The 20,457-nt window shown below is 54.8% G+C and overlaps 2 protein-coding genes across 2 annotated transcripts; one reads left to right on the forward strand and one right to left on the reverse strand.

Annotated features, from left to right (window-relative positions):
• The first annotated feature begins 7,451 nt into the window (after positions 1 to 7,451).
• LOC100591958 (alpha-(1,3)-fucosyltransferase 5-like) lies at positions 7,452 to 8,697 on the forward strand. The gene has a single exon (XM_030796208.1). It carries the CDS (start codon positions 7,457 to 7,459, stop codon positions 8,579 to 8,581), a length of 1,125 nt encoding a protein of 374 aa, XP_030652068.1. The 5' UTR covers positions 7,452 to 7,456; the 3' UTR covers positions 8,582 to 8,697.
• Positions 8,698 to 11,641: 2,944 nt separating this feature from the next.
• NRTN (neurturin) lies at positions 11,642 to 16,207 on the reverse strand. The gene is made up of 2 exons (XM_003280585.2): positions 15,663 to 16,207; positions 11,642 to 12,217 (listed from the first exon to the last, which is right to left on the reverse strand). The coding sequence occupies exons 1-2, from the start codon at positions 15,829 to 15,831 to the stop codon at positions 11,793 to 11,795; spliced, it is 594 nt and encodes a 197-aa protein (XP_003280633.2). The 5' UTR covers positions 15,832 to 16,207; the 3' UTR covers positions 11,642 to 11,792.
• Positions 16,208 to 20,457: the final 4,250 nt, after the last annotated feature.

A 20,457-nucleotide genomic window follows, 5' to 3' on the forward strand; every position in this document is an offset into this window, starting at 1 on the left:
TCACTGGGGATATGATGGCTTAGAGGCCTGAGATTCCTGTCTTCTTATATTAATAAGGAAAATAAAACGAAATAGTGGTAAAGTGTTAGGATGGCGAAAATTTTTTGGGGTGGTATGGAGAGATAATGGGCGATATTTCTCAGGGGGGATGCTTCGAGCGGGATTAGGGACTGGTGTGGGAACCTAGAGTGGGAGAGATTAAGCTGAAGGAAGATTTTGGGGGAAGGGGTGATATTGTGGGGTTGTTAGAAGGAGCATTTGTCATATAGAATTACTGGTGATGGCCTGGATGCGGTTTTGTATGAACTGAGAAACTAAACCAAAGACACAAGTCCAAATAAGAGAAGGAGAAAAACAGGGATTAAACGACTAAGAGGCCGGGTGCGGTGGCTCACGCCTGTAATCCCAGCACTTTGGGAGGCCGAGGTGGGTGGATCACGAGGTCAGGAGATCGAGACCATCCTGGCTAACACAGTGAAACCCCATCTCTACTAAAAATTCAAAAAATTAGCCGGGCGTGATGGCGGGCACCTGTAGTCCCAGCTTCTGGGGAGGCTGAGGCAGGAGAATGTCGTGAACCCAGGAGGCAGAGCTTGCAGTGAGGTGAGATCACGCCACTGTACTCCAGCCTGGGCAACAGAGCCAGACTCTGTCTGAAAAAAAAAAAAAAAAAAAGGAAATGAGAGGTTCTAAGAGGTGGGCTAGCAGCTTGTAACCTACGTGGAAGAGGTTATGAAATGACGATAGAATAGAATGGGCCTGTGAGGCTGGAAGGAGATATTTTCCTTGGTCCAAGAACCATTTGCCTTGTGTGGGAAGAGATTGATAGGTGGAAGTTTCAGTGGCAGAGTAGGTGGGAGTGACTGATGAGAAGGAGAAAAACTGGCCATGAGGGACAGAGGTTGGAACGCTAGCTGCTTTTTTAGCTACCTTATCAGCATAAGCGTTGCCCTGAGTGATGGGATCTGATGCCTTTTGGTGGCTCTTGCAGTGAATGACTCCAGCTTCCTTTGGAAGTGAAGTGACCTAGAGAAGAGTTTTTATTAAAGAGGCATTAATGATGGAGGACCCTTGCGTAGTGAGGAAACCTATTTCTGCCCATATAACAGCATGGTGGTGCGGGATATGAAAGGCATATTTAGAGTCAGTATACTGACATGTAGTCCCTTTTGCAAGAGTGATGGCTCGAGTTAAGGCAATGAGTTTGGCTTGCTGAGAGGTAGTGGAGGGGGGCAGAGTGGTAGCCTCAATGATAGATGTGGAAGATACTATAGCATAGCCTGCCTTTTTTGGTAAGTGGTGATTAGGCCTGTTGGAACTGCCATCAATAAACCAAGTGTGATCAGGGTGAGGAACACGAAAGAAGGAAATACGGGGAAATGGAGTGACTGTCAGGTAGATCAGAGAGATACAGTCATGTGGTTGGAGGCCAGCCTAAAACAGTAAGGTCAAGTTGTTTGGACAGAAAGGCTACAGGGCGCGGTCCCGGCTCTTGTGTAAGAATTTGGCCACACAGCCCTGTACCTTGGCTGTGTGTAATGAAAAGGGTTGGGATGAGTTAGGGAGAGCCAGCATAGGGGCAGCTTCTAGGGCTGTTTTTAAGGAATGGAAAGAGGAGTGGCAAAAGGATTTAGAATCTATGGGGTCAGCTAGGTTTGCTTTTGTGAGTTTACATAATGGTTTAGTCAGGATGGTAAAACTAGGTATCCAAAGGCAGAAGTACCTAACCATGCCTAGGAAGGAAAGGAGTTGTTTTGTAGAAGGGGTTCGGGTTTGGGAGATTAGCTAGACACAATCAGCAGGGAGAGCACGTGTGTTTTCATGATGAATTATGCCGAGATAGGTGACAGATGAGGAAGAAATTTGGGCTTGATTGAAGTAATGGGGGCTGTCTGTGAAGCCTTGCAGCAGCACAGCCCAGGTAATTTGCTGAGCCTGATGGGTGTCAGGGTCAGTCCAAGTGAAAGCAAAGAGAGGCTGCAATAAAGGGTGCAAAGGAATAGTAAAGAAAGCATGTTTGAGATCTAGAACAGAATAATGGGTTATGGAGGGGTTGTGGAGGGAGGTATTGAGGATAGGAGAGTATATGGCTTTGGCACCACGGGGTGGATAGGCAAAACAATTTGGCTGATAAAGCGCAGATCCTGAACTAACCTGTAAGACTTGTCCGGTTTTGGACAGGTAAAATGGGGGAATTGTAACGAGAGTTTATAGGCTTTAAAAGGCCATGCTGTAACAGGCAAGTGATAAGAGGCTTTAATCCTTTTAAAGCGTGCTGTGGGATGGGATATTGGCATTGAGCGGGGTAAGGGTGATTAGGTTTTGATGGGGTAGTAATGGGCATGTGATCGGTTGCCAGGGAGAGAGTAGAGGTGTCCCATACTTGTGGGTTAAGGTCGGGGGATACAAGAGGAGGATGTGAAGGAGGCTTTGAACTGGGGAAAAAGGTGGCAATGAGGTGTGGCTGTAGCCTAGAAATGGTCAGGGAAGCAGATAATTTAGTTAAAATGTCTCAGCCTAATAAGGGAGCTGGGCAGGTGGGGATAACTAAAAAGGAGGGCATAAAAGAATATTGTCCAAGTTGGCACCAGAGTTGGGGAGTTTTAAGAGGTTTAGAAGCCTGGCTGTCAATACCCACAACAGTTATGGAGGCAAGGGAAACAGGCCCTTGAAAAGAAGGTAATGTGGAGTGGGTAGCCTCCGTATTGACTAAGAAGGGGACAGATTTACCCTCCACTGTAAGAGTTACCCAAAGCATCTGTAATGGTCCTGTAGGCTTCCAAGGTGATCGGGCAGTGTCAGTCTTCAGCCACTAAGCTGAGAAGATCTGGGAAGGAGTCAGTCAGAGAGCCTTGGGCCAGAGTTCCAGGGGCTCTGAGAGTGGCTGCCAGGTGAGTTGAACAGTCCGATTATCACTGGGGTCCCGCACAGATGGGACACAGCTTAGGAGGAATCCCGGGCTGCAGGCATTCCTTGGCCCGGTGGCCAGATTTCTGACACTTGTAGCAAGCTCCTGGGGGAGGAGGTTCTGGAGGAACCCCTGGCAGCTGCAGTTCAGGTGTTTGGAGTTCTTGTGTGCTGGAGATGTGGCTGGGGTTTGTCTCACGGTGGAGGCAAGGAATTGCAACTCAGAAATACATTGCTACTTGGCTGCCTCTACTCTATTATTGTACACCTTGAAGGCGAGGTTAATTAAGTCCTGTTGTGGGGTTTGAGGGCCAGAATTTAATTTTTGGAGCTTTATTTAATGTCGGGAGCAGATTGGGTAATAAAATAAAATGCATATTGAGAATAAGACGGCCTTTGGACCTTTCAGGGTCTAGGGCTGTAAAGCATCTCAGGGTTACTGCCAAATGGGCCATGAACTGGGCTGGGTTTTATATTTGATGAAAAAGATCCTAAACACTAACTGATCTGGGAGAGGTCAGATAAAGAAAAAGGAGCACTAACCTTGACTATGCCTTTAGCTCCAGCCACCTCTTTAAGAGGAAACTGTTGGGCAGGTGGAGGAGGGCTAATCACGGAACAAAACTGTAAGCTGGACGGGGTGTGAGGAGGGGAGATAATAAAAGGATTATAGGGTAGGGGAGCAGAGGCTGAGGAAGAATTGGGACCTAGCTCGGCCTGGCGAGGAGCAGCCTGAGGAGGAGGGGAGAGGTCAGATGGGTCTGTAGAAAAGGAAGATTCAAGACTCAGCAACGCTTGGGGTTGGAACTGAGGGGACAGGCAGGAGGGAAAGAAGGAAGATTTGGGACAAATTGCATTGGGAACAGAGACTAAGGAGGGACCGATGTGTAAAAGAATGCCTGAACATCAGGCACCTCAGACCATTTGCCCTTTTACCACAAGAATTATTTAGATCTTGTAGGATGGAAAAATCGAAAGTGCCATTTTTTCGCTATTTGGAACCACTGTCTGATTTGTATGGGGGTTAAGCGGCATTGCAGAAGAAAATAAGACATTTAGGTTTTAGGTCAGGTGAGAGTTGAAGAGGTTTTAAGTTCTTGAGAACACAGGCTAAGGGAGAAGAAGGAGGAATGGAGGGTGGAACGTTGCCCATGGTGAAGCAGGCAAGTTTAAAGAGAAGGGTAGAGACACGGAGAGAAGGGGTGGGGGGTGCTTGCCTCCCAGGAAAGTGGAGAAGGGGTAGAGACACGGGGAGAAGGGGTGGAGTGAGCAGCCAAAGCAGGTGTCCCTGCAATTGACTTACCACCAAGGGAATGTGGGTGAATGACCAAGGCAGGCGTCCCTGCAGAGATCAGACACCAGTGGAATGTGGGTGAATAATCAGGCAGTTGTCCCCGCAATGATTAAACACCAGGGGAAGGCTGCCTTCCCAGTCCGTGACCGGCACTGGAGTTTGGGGTCCATGGATAAAATGTGTCTTCTTTGTCTCTACCAGAAAATGAAAGGAATTGAAATTAAGAGAAGGGAGAGATTGAAGGGTGGTGCCAAGATTGAAAGGAGAAAGAGGTTGAGGGATAGTGAGAGAGGTTGGAGAAGAGAGTAAAAGAGGCCACTTACCCAATTTAAAATCGGTGAGATGTTCCTTGGGCTGGTTGGTCTGAGGACCTGAGGTTATAGGTGGATCTCTTCACGGAGTGAAGGTGAGGACAGGGGACTGGTCTCCCAAAGGAGTCCCGCTGACCCGGGTCTTCGGCACCAAATGTCTCATGCGTCCGTGTGAAGAGGCCACCAAACAGGCTTTGTGTGAACAACAAGGCTGTTTATTTCACCTGGGTGCAGGCGGGCTGAGTCCGAAAAGAGAGTCAGCAAAGGGTGGTGGGATTATCATTGGTTCTTACAGGTTTTGGGCTAGGCGGTGGAGTTAGGAGAAATGTTCTGTGGGCAGGGGGTGGATCTCACAGAGTACATTCTCAAGGGTGGGGAGAATTACAAAGAACCTTCTCTTTTTTTTTTTTTTTTTTGAGACGGAGTCTCACTCTCGCCCAGGCTGGAGTGCAGTGGCGCTTTCTCGGCTCACTGCAAGCTCTGCCTCCCGGGTTCAAGCCATTCTCCTGCCTCAGCCTCCGGAGTAGCTGGGACCACAGGCACCCACCACCAAGCCCGGCTAATTTTTTTTGTATTTTTAGTAGAGACAGGGTTTCACCGTGTTAGCCAGGATGGTCTCGATCTTCTGACCTGGTGATCCGCCTGCCTCCGCCTCCCAAAGAGCTAGGATTACAGGCCTGAGCCACCGTGCCAGGCCTACAAAGAACCTTCTTAAGGGTGGGAGAGATTACAAAGTACATTGATCAGTTAGGTTGGGGCAGAAACAAATCACAATGGTGGAATGTCATCAGCTAAGGCTATTTTCACTTCTTTTGTGGATCTTTAGTTGCTTCAGGCCATCTGGACATATACGAGCAGGTCATAGGGGATATGATGGCTTAGCTTGGGATCAGAGGTCTGAAAATCGCCCCCACCAATCACCCGTTTCCCCCAATCTACCCTCCTGAAGGTCACTGACAAAGACTCATTGTCTCCTAGGAGAGGCTGCCATAAATCCAGGGCTGACGTAATTCCATCTTAATATCAGTTACATTACAAAAATTTACCTTGTGCCTGAGGACCTAGGGCCCAATGCTGCAAAGCAGTAATTGGTCAAAGTTCAACCTCCCTCCCACTCTGGGCTCAGACTGTCCCCTGAGGGCCTGTGTTTTGAGTCTCTTTCCAGAACCTTGGCGTGAACTTTGATCTTGGCGTCCGGATCCCTTTTCATCACACCCAGGTGACTGCAGGGAACTCCGCTCTACACTACAAGGTTTAGACCAGCTCGGTCCAACAGAGAAAGCAGGCAACCGCTATGTCATTTGAAAACAGTTTCATCGGGATATAATTCGCAAACCATACAGCGAATCCATTTAAGGTGTGTAAGTCAAAAGTTTTTCGTGTATTACCTTATTTTTATTTTATTTTATTTTATTTTATTTTTTTATTTATTTTGAGATGGAGTCTCGCTCTGTCCCCCAGTCTGGAATGCAGTGGCACTATCTCAGCTCACTGCAAGCTCCGCCTCCCGGGTTCACGCCATTCTCCTGCCTCAGCCTCCCCAGTAGTAGCTGGGACTACAGGCACCCACCATCATGCTCGGCTAATTTTTTGTATTTTTAGTGGAGATGGGGTTTTACCGTGTTAGCCAGGATGGTCTCAATCTCCTGACCTCGTGATCTGCCCACCTCGGCCTCCCGAAGTGCTGGGATTATAGGTGTGAGCCACCGCGCCCGGCCTTTTATTTTTTTTTTTTAAGACAAGGTCTTGCTCTATCACCCAGGCTGGGGTTAAGTGGCGTGATCACAGCTCACTGCAGCCTCGAACTTCCAGACTCAAGCAATCCTCCCGAGTAGCTGGGACTACAGGCGCACGCCACCTTGCCCGGCAAATTTTTGTATTTTTAGTAGAGTTGGGATTTTGTCATGTTGCCCAGGCTGGTCTTTCTTAAAAAATTATTTATTTATTTATTTTCAAGATGGAATCTTGCTCTGTCACCCAGGCTGGAGTGCAGTGGCACGATCTCGGCTTACTGCAACCTCCATCTCCCAGGTTCAAGTGATTCTCATGCCTCAGCCTCCCGAGTAGCTGGGATTACAGGCATGAGCCACTACACTCGGCTTATTTTTGTATTTTTAGTAGAAACAGGATTTCACCATGTTGGCCAGGCTGGTCTCAAACTCCTGACCTCAAGTGTCCACCCGCCTCAGCCTCCCAAAGTGCTGAGATTATAGGCGTGAGCTACCAAACCCGGCTATTATTTATTTATTTATTTTTGAGACACAATCTCCCTCTGTCGCCCAGGCTGGAATGCAGTGGTGTCATCTTGGCTCACTGCAACCTCCGCCTCCCGGGTTCAGGTGATTCTCGTGCTTCAGCCTCCCAAGTAGCTGGGACTACAGGTGTGCGCCACCACACCCAGCTAATTTTTGTATCTTTAGTAGAAATGGGGTTTCACCATGTTGGCCAGGCTGATCTCAAATTCTTGACCTCAGGTGATCTGCTCACTTCGGCCTCCCAAAGTGCTGGGACTACGGATGTGAGCCACTGTGTTCGGCCGGTCAGCTCCTATATTACCTGCAAAACCCAGTCCCATTGTACCTTTCTCTGGCTGAGTCATGGATTCAAGCCTTGCCTCAGGGACATGGGAAGCAATGATGACTGGCTATGCCTTCTCCCCTGCCTCCAGGGCATTTGTATTTCAGTAGACTGGGGAAGACTTCGGGGATTCCAGGAAAGGTCTTGTCTAATAGGTAGAAGCAAGTGGACTCTGGGCCAAGGTCCCTTTGTTCAAACACCAGCTGTGCTGATTTTTGCTGTGAGTCACTTGGTCTCAGTTTTCTCATCTGTGAAACAGGAATAATAGCAGGTCCTCTCAGGACTCATGGCCTGGAGCTTTGGTAAGCAGGAGATTGTCATCAATGACCCTCACTCCTCTCTCCCCACTTCCCAGATACTCTGACCCATGGATCTCCTGGGCGCTGCCAAGCCACAACGGCCGTGGCGCCGCTGTCTGGCCGGGCTGCTGTTTCAGCTGCTGGTGGCTGTGTGTTTCTTCTCCTACCTGCGTGTGTCCCGAGACGATGCCACTGGATCCCCTAGGCCAGGGCTCATGGCAGTGGAACCTGTCACTGGGGCTCCCAATGGGTCCCGCTGCCAGCATAGCATGGCAACCCCTGCCCGCCCCACCCTCCTGATCCTGCTGTGGACGTGGCCTTTTAACACACCCATGGCTCTGCCCCGCTGCTCAGAGATGGTGCCCGGCGCGGCTGACTGCAACATCACTGCTGACTCCAATGTGTACCCACAGGCAGACGCGGTCATCATGCACCACTGGGATATCATGCACACCCCCGGTGCCAACCTCCTGCCCCCGACCAGGCCGCAGGGGCAGCGCTGGATCTGGTTCAGCATGGAGTCCCCCAGCAATTGCCAGCACCTGGAAGCCCTGGACGGATACTTCAATCTCACCATGTCCTACCGCAGCGACTCCGACATCTTCACACCCTACGGCTGGCTGGAGCCATGGTCCGGCCAGCCTGCCCACCCACCGCTCAACCTCTCGGCCAAGACCGAGCTGGTGGCCTGGGCAGTGTCCAGCTGGAAGCCGGACTCGGCCAGGGTGCGCTACTACCAGAGCCTGCAGGCCCATCTCAAGGTGGATGTGTACGGGCGTTCCCACAAGCCCCTGCCCCAGGGGACCATGATGGAGACGCTGTCCCGGTACAAGTTCTACCTGGCCTTCGAGAACTCCTTGCACCCTGACTACATCACTGAGAAGCTGTGGAAGAACGCCCTGGAGGCCTGGGCCGTGCCCGTGGTGCTGGGCCCCAGCAGAAGCAACTACGAGAGGTTCCTGCCGCCCGACGCCTTCATCCACGTGGACGACTTCCAGAGCCCCAAGGACCTGGCCCGGTACCTGCAGGAGCTGGACAAGGACCACGCCCGCTACCTGAGCTACTTTCGCTGGCGGGAGACGCTGCGGCCTCGCTTCTTCAGCTGGGCACTGGATTTCTGCAAGGCCTGCTGGAAACTGCAGCAGGAATCCAGGTACCAGACGGTGCGCAGCATAGCAGCTTGGTTCAACTGAGAGGCTGGTGTGGGGCCTGGGCTGCCGGGAACCTCATTTTCCTGGAGCCTCACCTGTCTGGGGGCCTCATCTACCTAAAGACTCGCTTGCCTGAAGCTTCACCTGCCTGGGACGGTCACCTGTTGCAGCTTCACCTGCCTGGGGATTCACCTACCTGGGTCCTCACTTTTCTGGGGCCTCACCTGCTGGAGTCTTTGGTGGCCAGGTATGTCCCTTACCTGGGATTTCACATGCTGGCTTCCAGGAGCGTCCCCTTCGGAAGCCTGGCCTGCTGGGGACGTCTCCTGGGGACTTTGCCTGCTGGGACCTGGTCCCAGAGACTTTCCACACTGAATCTCACCTGCTAGGAGCCTCACCTTCTGGGATCCTCACCCTGGAGGGCACTGGGCCCTGGGAACTGGCGTCCTTGCGGTCCCACCCACGAGTGATGGTTCTGGATGATTTGTTTGTGATGTTGTTAGCCGCCTGTGAGGGGTGCAGAGAGATAAATCACGGCACCGTTTCCAGATGTAATACTGCAAAGAAAACCGATGATGAGGCCAGGCGCGGTGGCTCATGCCTGTAATCCCAGCACTTTGGGAGGCCGAGGCAGGCGGATCACAAGGTCAGGAGATCGAGACCATCCTGGCCAACATGGTGAAACCCGTCTCTACTAAAAATACAAAAATTAGCTGGGCGTGGTGGTGCATGCCTGTAATCCCAGCTACTTGGGAAGCTGAGGCAGGAGAATTGCTTGAACCAGAGAGTCGGAGGTTGCAGTGAGCCGAGATCGCGCCACTGCACTCCAGCCTGGCGACAGAGCGAGACTCTGTCTCCAAAAAAAAAAAAAAAAAATTAGCCGGGCGTGGTGGCCGGTGCCTGTAATCCCAGCTACCCAGGTGGCTGAGACACAAGAATCACTTGAACCTGGGAGGCAGAGGTTGCTGGGAGCCATGATCGCACCACTGCACTCCAGCCTGGGCAACACAGTGAGACTGTCTCAAGAAAAAAAAAGGGGGAGTGTCCCTTTCTGAGTGTGCAATTCTGAGTGTGGAAGGTGACTGTGTAGGATCAAGGGTCCTGCCTGCTGAGCCCTTGTGGGTGGTGGTCTCTGTGTCTTGTGAGTGTGCTTGTGTGTGTGTGTGTGTGAGAGAGACTCTCATCCGGTGTGCGGATGCACTGATGACAACCGCAGCCCCAGGGAACTGCAGGGGCCTCGCTGTTTATTTATGTTCCAATTCCCTGGTGGGCTGGGCCTGCGCCCTGTGGTTGGGACACTGGATCTGGGTGGGAGACAGGAAGGCCGAGGTCCAGGAGGCCCCAGAGGGTGGACAACACTCACACACACATGCACACAGTGGCAGGGGAGCTTCGGGGGGCGGCAGACCCCTGATGGTCAGCTTTCTCGCCGTGTGTCCTGGGCTGAACAATACTCCTCTCTGAGGCCAGGCCATCTAGGATGGGGAAACTGAGGCTTGGAGTAAGCCTCACTTGGGTTTCCGCAGCGTCTAGGAACTCCGGCCTCTCTGCGGAGACCGGGCTGAGTCGGCCTAAAGGGTGGAGGAATCCACCACCTGAAACCTCAGAGTCAGAAGACTGCGGGGTTAGGCGGCGACCCCAGCCAGCAGCAGCCCTGAAACCGCTTCCCAAGCAGACCACCCACGGGCTTGGGCCTGGCCGCCAAGCTCTGCTCTCAGGACTCCCTGGAAGTCCTGCTGATTAGCCGCCTTGAGTGTCTCCAGTTTTAGCTGTGGGTCCCCGGGAGCCAGGGGCCAGGGATGTTCCCGCATGGCTGGGTGATTCTCCCTGGTGGTGGTCTCTGATCTGCTTCCTCCAGCTTTGCGGGGGGTGGGGGGATGCGGGCTGAGCCTGGGAAGGGACACTGTGGTTAGAGGGTGGTCCTAAGGGCAGACGTGTGGGAAAGAGGGGAGGGGGCCCAGCTAAGGGGAAGGGTTGTAGCCTTCGGAACCCCCAGTCTGAGGGGCAGGAGGGGAGGAGTCTCGCCTCGCCGGTGCCTGCCCTGGGCTCGCAGTGCCCGCCCTTTCCCCGCCCCTCAAGCCGACCGTGGGACCCGCCGACCCCTCCCGCGCTCTGGCAACCCAACACCCGAGGCCTGCCAAGCATCAAGGTGACACCGTGGGCAAATCTAAACACCGAGCCGGGCTTTTTCCATACTCCGCAGGGGCTTGTCGTAAATCCCCCCTCGAGGCCGGCCAGGGCTTTTATGGGCCGAGGACCCAGGTCTCTGGGGACCCAGCCCTACCCCAGCAGGCGCCGGCTTCGGGCTGGATGGGGCTGGCGCCCGCCCCAGGCCTCTCTCCGCCGGGAGGTGGGCAGCGTGCGGGTATTTTTAGCAGCTGATGGAAGGAGATAGTGGCTTTCAGCTCACCCTGGTGGGGGAAGACCGGCCCGAGGAGGCCGTCGGGCAAGGGAGGCCCGGGTCCACCTGGACCTCAGTCTCCTCACCCCCAGAGTGGCTCCCCCTTCCCCCTCCCTAGAAACCCACATAGCGGGAGAAGTGCGGACGGGGAGACGCTGGGGAACTGATTCCACCTGGACCTCAGGCTCCTCACCCAGTGTGTCTCCCTTTCCCCCTCTCCAGAAGTCCACACAGCAGAGAGGTGCAGTCGGGGACAAGCTGGGGAAACTGGGTCCACCTAGACCTCAGTCTCTTCATCCCAGAAGCCCGCACCGCGGAGAGGTGCGGAAGGGAGCAAGCTGGGGAATCGGGGTCCACCTAGACCTCGGTCTCTTCATCCGAGCGTAGCTCCCCTTCCCCCTCCCCAGAAGCCCACACAGCGAAGAGGCGCGGACCGGGACACGCTCGGGACGGGCAGTGGGACCCGTAGGGAGGCAGGAAGGACGGTCCCTGCCAACATAGCCCCATTCACCCCATTTTCCTTTTTGTCCGCCATAAACTGGACCCACTTGGCATCTACCCCTCCCCCAAAGCAAACAGCATCCTCCCACCACCCTGCAGCTGGGCCCCCCACTGGTCCCCCCACTGGTCCCCGCTTTCCCGGCGGAGACAGCGACGCGGCCCACCCGCGAGCCCCTCGCCGAGGATGAATCACGAGCCAGTTCGAGTTGCCACACTTTATCTCGTACAGTTATCGCGAGAGTCCCGGGGCCGCGCCGGCGTACTCTACGCACGCGCAGTCTGTCGCGGGGCCGGCCGGTGGTGCCGTCGGGGCGGGGGGAGTGGCCGCCGCGCCGGCCGGGTGAGGTAGGGTCACACGCAGGCGCACTCGCGCGCCGACAGCTCGTGCACAGTGTGGTAGCGGCTGTGCGCGTCCAAGAAGGACACCTCGTCCTCGTAGGCCGTCGGGCGGCAGCAGGGCTGCGCGCGCACCCGCTCCCGCCGCAGGCGCCGCCGCTGGCGCAGTCGTCGCAGCCCGAAGTCGTAGACGCGCGCGGCAGCCTCGCAGGCGCCTGCGCAGTAGCGGAACAGCACCGTCTCGTCGGACGCATAGCCCAGGCCCAGCTCGCTCACGCGCACCTCCAGCTCGCGCAACCCGCACGGCCGCGCCCCCGACCGCGCACGCGCGCGCCGCCGCCGGGGCCCCGCCCGACGGCGCGGACCTGGGGGCCGCCCAGCCCAGGGCGTCAGCTCGCGCAGCTCCACCGCATCCGGGGCGCCCTGCAGCAGTGCACGGTCTGCGAGGGGAGGAACAGAAAGGAGGGGGTCAGTGGGTGCAGGGGGTGGGAGGGAGCCCCCTACCTTCGCTGTACCCCTGCAAACGAAGACCCTTGCTGGGACGCCAGGCCTGGACGGCTTCTCGTCTCACTCCCAGATCCCAAATTTCCCCACCCTCTTGCTGAGCTGCTCATGCACCCTCTCTGGGCGGCACTGGGGGGCACGTACACACTCACACCCCTACGCTGGTCCAGCACCCCTTTCTGAACCCTGAGCCTATATTGGCTGCCCAGAACCTGGTCCATCCTTTCTGGGCTGCTTTCCAGCCCGTCTCACCTTGAGCTGAGCTGACCGGGGTCTCTAAGTCACCTCCTCTGGGCCCCTCTCTCACCTCATTGCTGCTGCATTCTCCTCGTCCTCCATCGCAAATCTATCTGGACCCCGCCCCTATGCTGGGCTGCCCCAGGACACTGGTGCACCCTCTCTGGGCAGCACTGGGGGCCTGCTTCCCATGCCCCATCCCTCTTTAGTGAGGCTGTCATAGGTCTCTAGAGCCCCCTCTTCCGGCCCCGACGTCTGCTCTGAGTCCCCGGGCTTTTCAGACTCCCTCCATCCCCGCTGCCCCGCTGTGCAGTGGAGCCTCAGTTTCCCTATCCGAGAAATGAATCAGGGTGTTCGGGTTTCTCAGAATGCAGAGGAGCAACAGGTACCGCAGCCTGCTGCGTCCGAGGCCTGTGCGGGGACCCCCACTCCATGGAGTGGCAGCAGCTACTGTCAAGGCCACCCCCATGTGACAGGTGACAAAACGGACCATCCCAAGGTCACATCATTAGCAGGTGGCCGAGAGAGAGCGACAGAGGCGGGCTTAAAGGTCATTCTTCCTGCCTTCATCGTTCACCCGTTTGGCCCAGGTCCAGCCGCTTTCTCCCACACTCGCCAGGAGGTGCCCAAGTCACCGATTCCCAGGGCCTGGCAGCCTAAATTTATTACCCAAACGGCTGGCTCCACCCTCAAACTCCAAAGCCCCAGGAGAGAAGTGCAGACGCTGGAATGACAGGCAGCGCTGCTGGCGGACTTGCAGGCAGGGGACTCCCAGCCCCAGAGCAGGTGGCAGTCACGCTTGTGTTTGGGAGAGGAAATCTTTAGTCCCCACCTGCCCCCCAGGCTGGTGCACCTGGCTGTCAAAAGAATGAGCCTCTGGGTGGCCCTGGGGAAGGAGGGGCTGTCTGTCTCCTGGGGTTTGGTGGGGGAGAAGATGTCTGTTCCCACAGGGGGTCTCAGAAAGGAGACAAACCCAGCCTCAGGGCCTGACTCTGCCACTTTCACCACTTGCAACCTCAGGCCTCAGTTTCCCTGTCTGTCCCATGAAGCGTCCATTATCTCTGTCTTGGCTGGGGTTGAGAGGGTGGGAAATCAGTGCGGGGGGTGGGCGATGACTGAACAACCTAGTCCGTGTTCTTTAAGCCATAGAGCAGGACTGGAGTGGCCAGGACTGTGCTGGGGGGTCAGTTAGGGGCACACCCAACCCTAGAGGGGTGCAACAAAGCAGACATTTGTGGGCTTGCCAGATACAATACACATGCCCGGCTAAATCTGAATTCCATATAAACAATGAATAATCTTTTTTTTTTTTTTTTTTTTGAGACGGAGTCTCGCTCTGTTGCCCAGGCTGGAGTGCAGTGGCGCAATCTCGGCTCACTGCAAGCTCCGCCTCCCGGGTTCACGCCATTCTCCTGCCTCAGCCTCCCGAGTAGCTGGGACTACAGGTGCCCGCCACCATGCCCGGCTAATTTTTTTGTAATTTTAGTAGAGACGGGGTTTCACAGTCTTAGCCAGAATGGTCTCCATCTCCTGACCTCTTGATCCGCCCACCTTGGCCTCCTAAAGTGCTGGGATTACAGGCGTGAGCCACCGCACCTGGCAACAATGAATCATCTTTTAGGATGTCTGTCCCTGCCTCCCTGCAACGGGGCTGGCTGCTTGCACGAGGGCTAGAACACAAGGTCCTCAGCCTGAAATTCCACCAGGAGCCTAGAACATGGGGACTTGGGACTCGGTGGCCGCTCCCCTTTTGCAGTAGGGCAGACAGGCACCCGCCCCCATGGGCCCTGACCCTCCCCAGTGCCTGAAATTCCTCCATTCTTGCTTTGCCCCCCCAATCCCAAATCCTGGAGCACTGGATTTTAGGGGCCCCGCCTGGGTCTCTGTCCCAGAGTCCTAGGAAGGACTTCACGCCGCTTGCAGAGAGGGAAGTGGTGGGAGGACAGAAGTGGAGCTCGTGCCGGAGGCCACCCTTGTGCATTGTAAGGACAAGAAAAGAGGATTGTGTGGGCTGGCAGGGGCGGGCGCAGATGCGCACACGGGCGTACTCGTGGCCCACACCCAAAGGCGCTGCACGCGCACCCTGCCGGCATCTACGCCATAGATGCCCGCGCAGGCGCACATATGGACATGTGCATGGGCACAGGGGTCAGGGCCCACGCACCACCCTCACCCCACAGCACCTGCGGTGGGGCAGGCATTAGGGATTGGTGGGGAGTTGGGTGAGAGTCTTGCCCTCAGGGTGGGCATTTCTGTGTCCCTATAGCAGCACTTTTGCCCGTGTCTGTGCCCCTAGCCCCGTCTCTCCTCTCTCTCTCTCTCCACCCCTCCTCATCCCTCCGAATCTCTGGGTCTCTCTTCCGGTTTTTAGCTCCTGCTCCATCTTCCGCCTCCCCTTGGTCCCTGTTCCCTGGGGCAGGTCACTGGGACCTCAGATCCAGCCTCTCTCTCCTCCCACCGCCCCCCCCCGCCCCCCCCCCCCGCTGCACCGCGGAGGCCAACCAGGCAAATGCCCAGGTCTAATCTCCATCTGGCCCCCACAGGACCTCAGGGCAGAGCCTAATTCCTTGTGACAGCTGAGCTGAAAGACCCCAGTTCCCAGAAGTCACCCTAGCTCCACCAGGCCACTGGGGGAATTTGCAACCTCCCTCCACCCCATCTTTTTTTAGAAAATGTATTTATTATTATAATGCTTTGAGACAGAATCTTGCTGTGTTGCTCAGGCTGGAGTATAGTGGTGCAATCATAGCTCAATGCAGCCTTGAACTCTTGGGCTCAAGTGATCCTCCCACCTCAGCCTCCCAAGTAGCTGGAACTACAGGCGTGCGCCACCACACCTGGCTAATTTCTGAAGTTTTTTGTAGAGATGGAGGTCTCGCTACATTGCCCTGGCTGGTCATGAACTCCTGGGTTCAAGAGATCCTCCTGTCTCAGCCTCCCAAAGTGCTGGGATTATAGGCAGGCGCCACCATGCGTTGCCCTGAATAATCTTTTAGGATGTCTGTCCCTGCCTCCCTGCAACAGGGCTGGCTGGCCCTATCTTTAAAAAACCTATGACACCCTCCCCCGCACCTCCCACTCCACTGCCTGAAATTCTACCCCTTACGTTGGGGGTATCTGACCCCACACAGAGGAGGAGCTTACACTGGGCCAGGCGGGCAATCCGGGCGTCCAGGGTTCGAGGCAGGCGGCGCAGGGGGACCAGCGCGGGTCCGAGGCGGTGGCTGAGAAGCAGGCCCTCTCGACACATCCAGATGGACAGCACGGAGCTGCAGAGCACTGAGGCCAAGGCCGCCGCCTTCCAGCGCTGCATCCTCAGCCTGCAGGCACGGGATGGTCAGCCGCACGCCCCCTGTCTGTCCCTCCAGCAACCAACAGGTACAGGGCGCTGGGCCAGGACTCAGTGTGGGGCTTTTGACTTTGAACGCCTGCCGAATGGTCGATAATCACATGGGAATGGTCCCTCAAGGAACCATTGAACAAGGAAGGGGTTGGGCTCTGTGCCAGGAGTCACAGGGAACCGCCCCCATCTGGGGGTCCCGGAGTGCCTTCCTGAGGAGCCGATGACAGGGTCCAGACTTGAATAAACGTAGCAGTTGGCCAGGCAGAGGAGAATGGCATCACAGGCAGGGGACACAGCCAGTGCAAAGGCCCCGAGGCCGGACTGAGCGTGGCGTATCCCAGGAACAGCAAGGAGGCCAGAGCGGCTGCAGCTGAGGAGCCAAGGGGAAGAGTGAAAGGAGGAGAGGTCATTCCCGGCAGGTGGCACTGTGGGACAAAGGCGTGGGGAGGGTGGTGTTTAGGACAGTCTGGAGGCAGGAATCTGGCGCTGACACTGTTCCCTACACGCTGGTGTCCTCCATTGACTCTGCCCCTCTCTGAGCCTGTTTCCCATCCAGATGGATAAGCAGGCCCAGAAGTGGGCAGCAATGGACCAGAGCTGCCCTGGACATTGAGTCCCAGCTCTGGGCTTTTGCACAGATAGGTCCTTCCATGGAGAACACTTCTTCCCTCCCTTCCCACTCCCACTCCCCTTCCTTTTTCTTTTTCTTTTTTTCTTTTGGAGATGGAGTCTCTTGTCCCTCAGGCTGGAGTGCAGTGGCGCAATCTCAGCTCACTGCAACCTCTGCCTCCCGGGTTCAAGCGATTCTCCTGCCTCAGCCCCCCGAGTAGCTGGGATTACAGGCACCTGCCAGCATGCTTGGCTAATTTTTGTATTTTTAATAGAGACAGGGTTTCTCCCTGTTAGCTATGCTGGTCTCAAGCTCCTGACCTCAAGTGATCTGCCCACCTTGGCCTCCTAAAGTGCTGGGATTACAGGCATGAGCCACCGCACCCAGCCTCCTCTCTTTCTCTCTCTTTCTTTCTTTTCTTTTTCTTTCTTTCTTCCTCTTTCTTTCTTTTTTTTCTTCCTTTTCTCTTCCTTTCTTTCTCTCTCTCTCTTTCTCTCTCTTTCTTTCTTTTTTTTTGAGACAGGGTCTTGCTCTGTCACCCAGGCTGGAGTGCAGTGGTGTGATCACAGCTCACTGCAGCCTCCACCTCCTAGGCTCAAGGGATCCTCCCACCTCAGCCTCCCAAGTAACTAGGACTGACTACAGGCATGAGCCACCATGCCTGGCTAATTTTTAATTTTTTTTGTTTTTGTTTAATAGAGAGGGGAGTCTCACAACGTTGCCCAGGCTGGTCTCAAACTCCTGGGCTCAAGCTATCCTTCCACTTGGGCCTCCCGAAGAGCTGGGATTACGGGCGTGAGCCACTGTACCTAGCTCTCACTCCCCTTGTAATCTCAGCTTGGAGGGTGCCTCCTCCAGGAAGCCTTCCATGACTGCCTACCCTATTCACTTCAACCTCTGGCTAGTGCAGGGGCACTAGTGGGCCCCCAGGAATGCCCTGAGCTTTACCCATTCGGGCACCAGTTATTTGGTGCTGTGAGTGCCTGGTGGTATCCTGCTCACTGCAAATAGTTGGTGTTTAATAACTCACGTGTACACACCCACCACACTCGACGCCATCTGGGTTCCTCCCCAGCGTCCCATGGCCCCCAGCCCGAGTTTACATTCCCCCTCCCGGCTGCCTAGTGTGGGGCGGCGCGGAGCCTGGCGGCCTGCCAGGTGTAAACATTTACACCGAGCGCTGAAAGCTGGGCTGGATGCGGGTCAGCACCTCTGGGTCTGGGCTCGGCTCACGGGGTTCCCAGGCGCCCCCCCCCAATGCGTGCACCTTGTACCTCCAGCCTTGCGCGCTGCCCTGCACCACGCAGAGATTTATTTGCATGGGATTTGCATTTCATTTGCATGGACCGTGCCTCATGTCCTGATGTGCAGAAACTCGAACCACCCCCTCCCCACCCCACTCACCCCCATGGACAGCGACCACAGGAGCTACACACACCAGACTTTAAGTAACAGGACACATTTATTAAGCACCACCTGTGTAACAGGCCTGGTGCTGAGCCCACAAGAGAGGCACTACTGTCTCTATTTTACACCTAGAGAAACCGAAGCACAAAATGGGCAGGGGCTTGTCCATAACGCTAGAATGACATGGGATTTGAACCCAGGCTCTTTAACACAGCACATGGGCTGGGCTGGGTTTGGGAGCAGATGTTGTAGTCACCCCAAGAACTTGCCATTATTGGTGGTACTTGAGACTGTTTGGTATTGGTGGTGGTTATTCTTAGCAAGGAATGAGTTCCCCAACGTGAGGGTGTCTAAACAAATCCTAGACCAGCCTGGGGATCTGATGAGAGTGAATTTGCAGGGGAAGTCGATTGTCCCCCAGGGCCAGCCCAGCTGGTTCAGTGGCACAGAATAGGCGCTCATAGACATTTGATGAATGAATGAATGAATGAACACAAAGAAGCTAGGCTGATGGATGCAGTGGCTCATGCCTGTAGTAATCCCAGCACTTTCAGAGGCTGAGGAGGGTAGATCACCTGAGGTCAGGTGTTTAAGCCCAGCCTGGCCAATATGGTGAAACCCCATCTCTACTACAAATACAAAAATTAGCCGTGGGTGGTGACACACCTGTAATCCCAGCTACTTGGGAGGCTGAGGCAGGAGAATCGCTTGAAACTGGGAGGCGGAGGTTGCAGTGAGCTGAGATTGCACCACTTTGAGACAGAGTGAAACTCCGTCTCAAAAAAAAAAAAAAAAAAAAAAAAAGCTAGGCACTGGGTGGCCCAGATCCTGAATTGGAGGGTCCAGAGTTTCATGTCTGAGTGAATGGATGGATGGATGGATTTATTGGGAGGATGAAAAAGAAACCACAGTTGAAGTCTCTGGGCTTAGTATACAATCAGTGCATAATAAAGGTAACTGTCCTGAATGCGGCTAGATTCACTGGGGGTGGGCAGGGGGGCCCTCCCTGAGGAGGTGATGCATGCACTAAGACCCAAGAGTGAGAAGTCAGCCATAGGAGAATCTGGGGGCAGGTGTTCCAGGCAGAGGCACGGCCTGTGCAAGGGCCCTGGGGCAGGACCACACCTGGCCTGTTGGAGGAACAGTGAGGAGGCCCGTGTGTCTGAGCAGAGTGAGGAGGGGAAGAGAGAGGAGGGGGGTTGGGAAGGGGATGGAGCAGCTCGTGCAGGGCCTTGTGTGGGCCATGGGAAGGACGTTTCATTCTTGAGGTTTTGCAGAGGCGGATGGCAGCAGCAGCATTTTGTCAGATGTCAGACCCATCCTCTTTATTCCTTAATTTTTTTTTTTTTTTTGAGACGGAGTTTCACTCTGTTGCCCAGGCTGGAGTGTGGAGCACAGTGGTGCGATCTCAGCTCACTGCAACCTCCACCTCCCGGGTTCAAGCGATTCTCCTGCCTCAGCCTCCCAAGTAGCTGGGATTAAAGGAACGTGCCACCATGCCTAAGTAATTTTTTTTTTTTGTTTTGAGACGGAGTCTCACTCTGTCGCCCAGGCTGAGTGCAGTGGCGCAATCTCGGCTCACTGCAACCTTTGCCTCCTGGGTTCAAGCGATTCTCCTGCCTCAGCCTCCCAAGTAGCTGGGACTACAGGCGCCCACCATCATGCCCAGCTAATTTTTTGTATTTTTAGTAGAGACGGGGTTTCACCGTGTTAGCCAGGATGGTCTTGATCTCCTCACCTCGTGATATACCCACCTCGGCCTCCCAAAGTGCTGGGATTACAGGCAAGAGCCACCGCGCCCGGCCGGCAATATTTATATTTTTTGGAGATGGGGTTTCACCATGTTGGCCAGGCTGGTCTTGAACGCCTGACCTTAGTTGATTCACCCCCCCTTGGCATCCCAAAGTGCTGGGATTACAGGCAAGAGCCACCGCGCCTGGCCATCATCCCCTTTATTCTTAATGATCACCTACTTTATGTCCAACCCCGTTTTACAAACTTAACACAGATAAAGTCATTCCAACCTTACAGGTGTCCTAAGAAGCAGGTAATACCCCCCTTTTTTTTTTCTTTTTTGAGACAGGATCTCACTCTGTTGCCCAGGCTGGAGTACAGTGGTGCAATCACAGCACCCACTGCATCTTCAACCTACCCAGCTCAGGTGATCCTCCCACCTCAGCCTCCCAAGTAACTGGGACCACAGGCATGCACCACTACACCCAGCCAATTTTTATTTATTTTTTAAAATTTTTATTTATTTTTGAGATGGAGTTTCGCTCTTGTTGCCCAGGCTGGAGTGCAATGACATGATCTCGGCTCACTGCAACCTCCACCTCCCAGGTTCAAGCAATTCTCCTGCCTCAGCCTCCCAAGTAGCTGGGTCTACAGGCATGTGCCACCACGCCTGGCTAATTTTTTATATTTTTAGTAGAGATGGGGTTTCACCATGTTGGTCAGGTTAGTCTTGAACTCCTGACCTCAGATGATCCACCCACCTTGGCCTCCCAAAGTGCTGGGATTACAGGCGTGAGCCACCGCACCTGACCAATTTTTAAATTTTTTGTCGAGATGAGGTCTCA

The sequence above is a fragment of the Nomascus leucogenys genome, chromosome 17 (genome assembly GCF_006542625.1).
Source record: "Nomascus leucogenys isolate Asia chromosome 17, Asia_NLE_v1, whole genome shotgun sequence".
NCBI classification, from domain to species: Eukaryota; Metazoa; Chordata; class Mammalia; order Primates; family Hylobatidae; genus Nomascus; species Nomascus leucogenys.

Excerpts from the sequence above, each read along its gene's own strand:
- NRTN (XM_003280585.2), bottom strand. The coding sequence starts at position 15,831 with ATGCAGCGCTGGAAGGCGGCGGCCTTGGCCTCAGTGCTCTGCAGCTCC. Across the intron at positions 12,218-15,662 it reads GATTGCCCGCCTGGCCCAGT|ACCGTGCACTGCTGCAGGGC; the intron begins GTAAGCTCCTCC and ends CTCCCCTCGCAG.
- LOC100591958 (XM_030796208.1), top strand. The coding sequence starts at position 7,457 with ATGGATCTCCTGGGCGCTGCCAAGCCACAACGGCCGTGGCGCCGCTGT.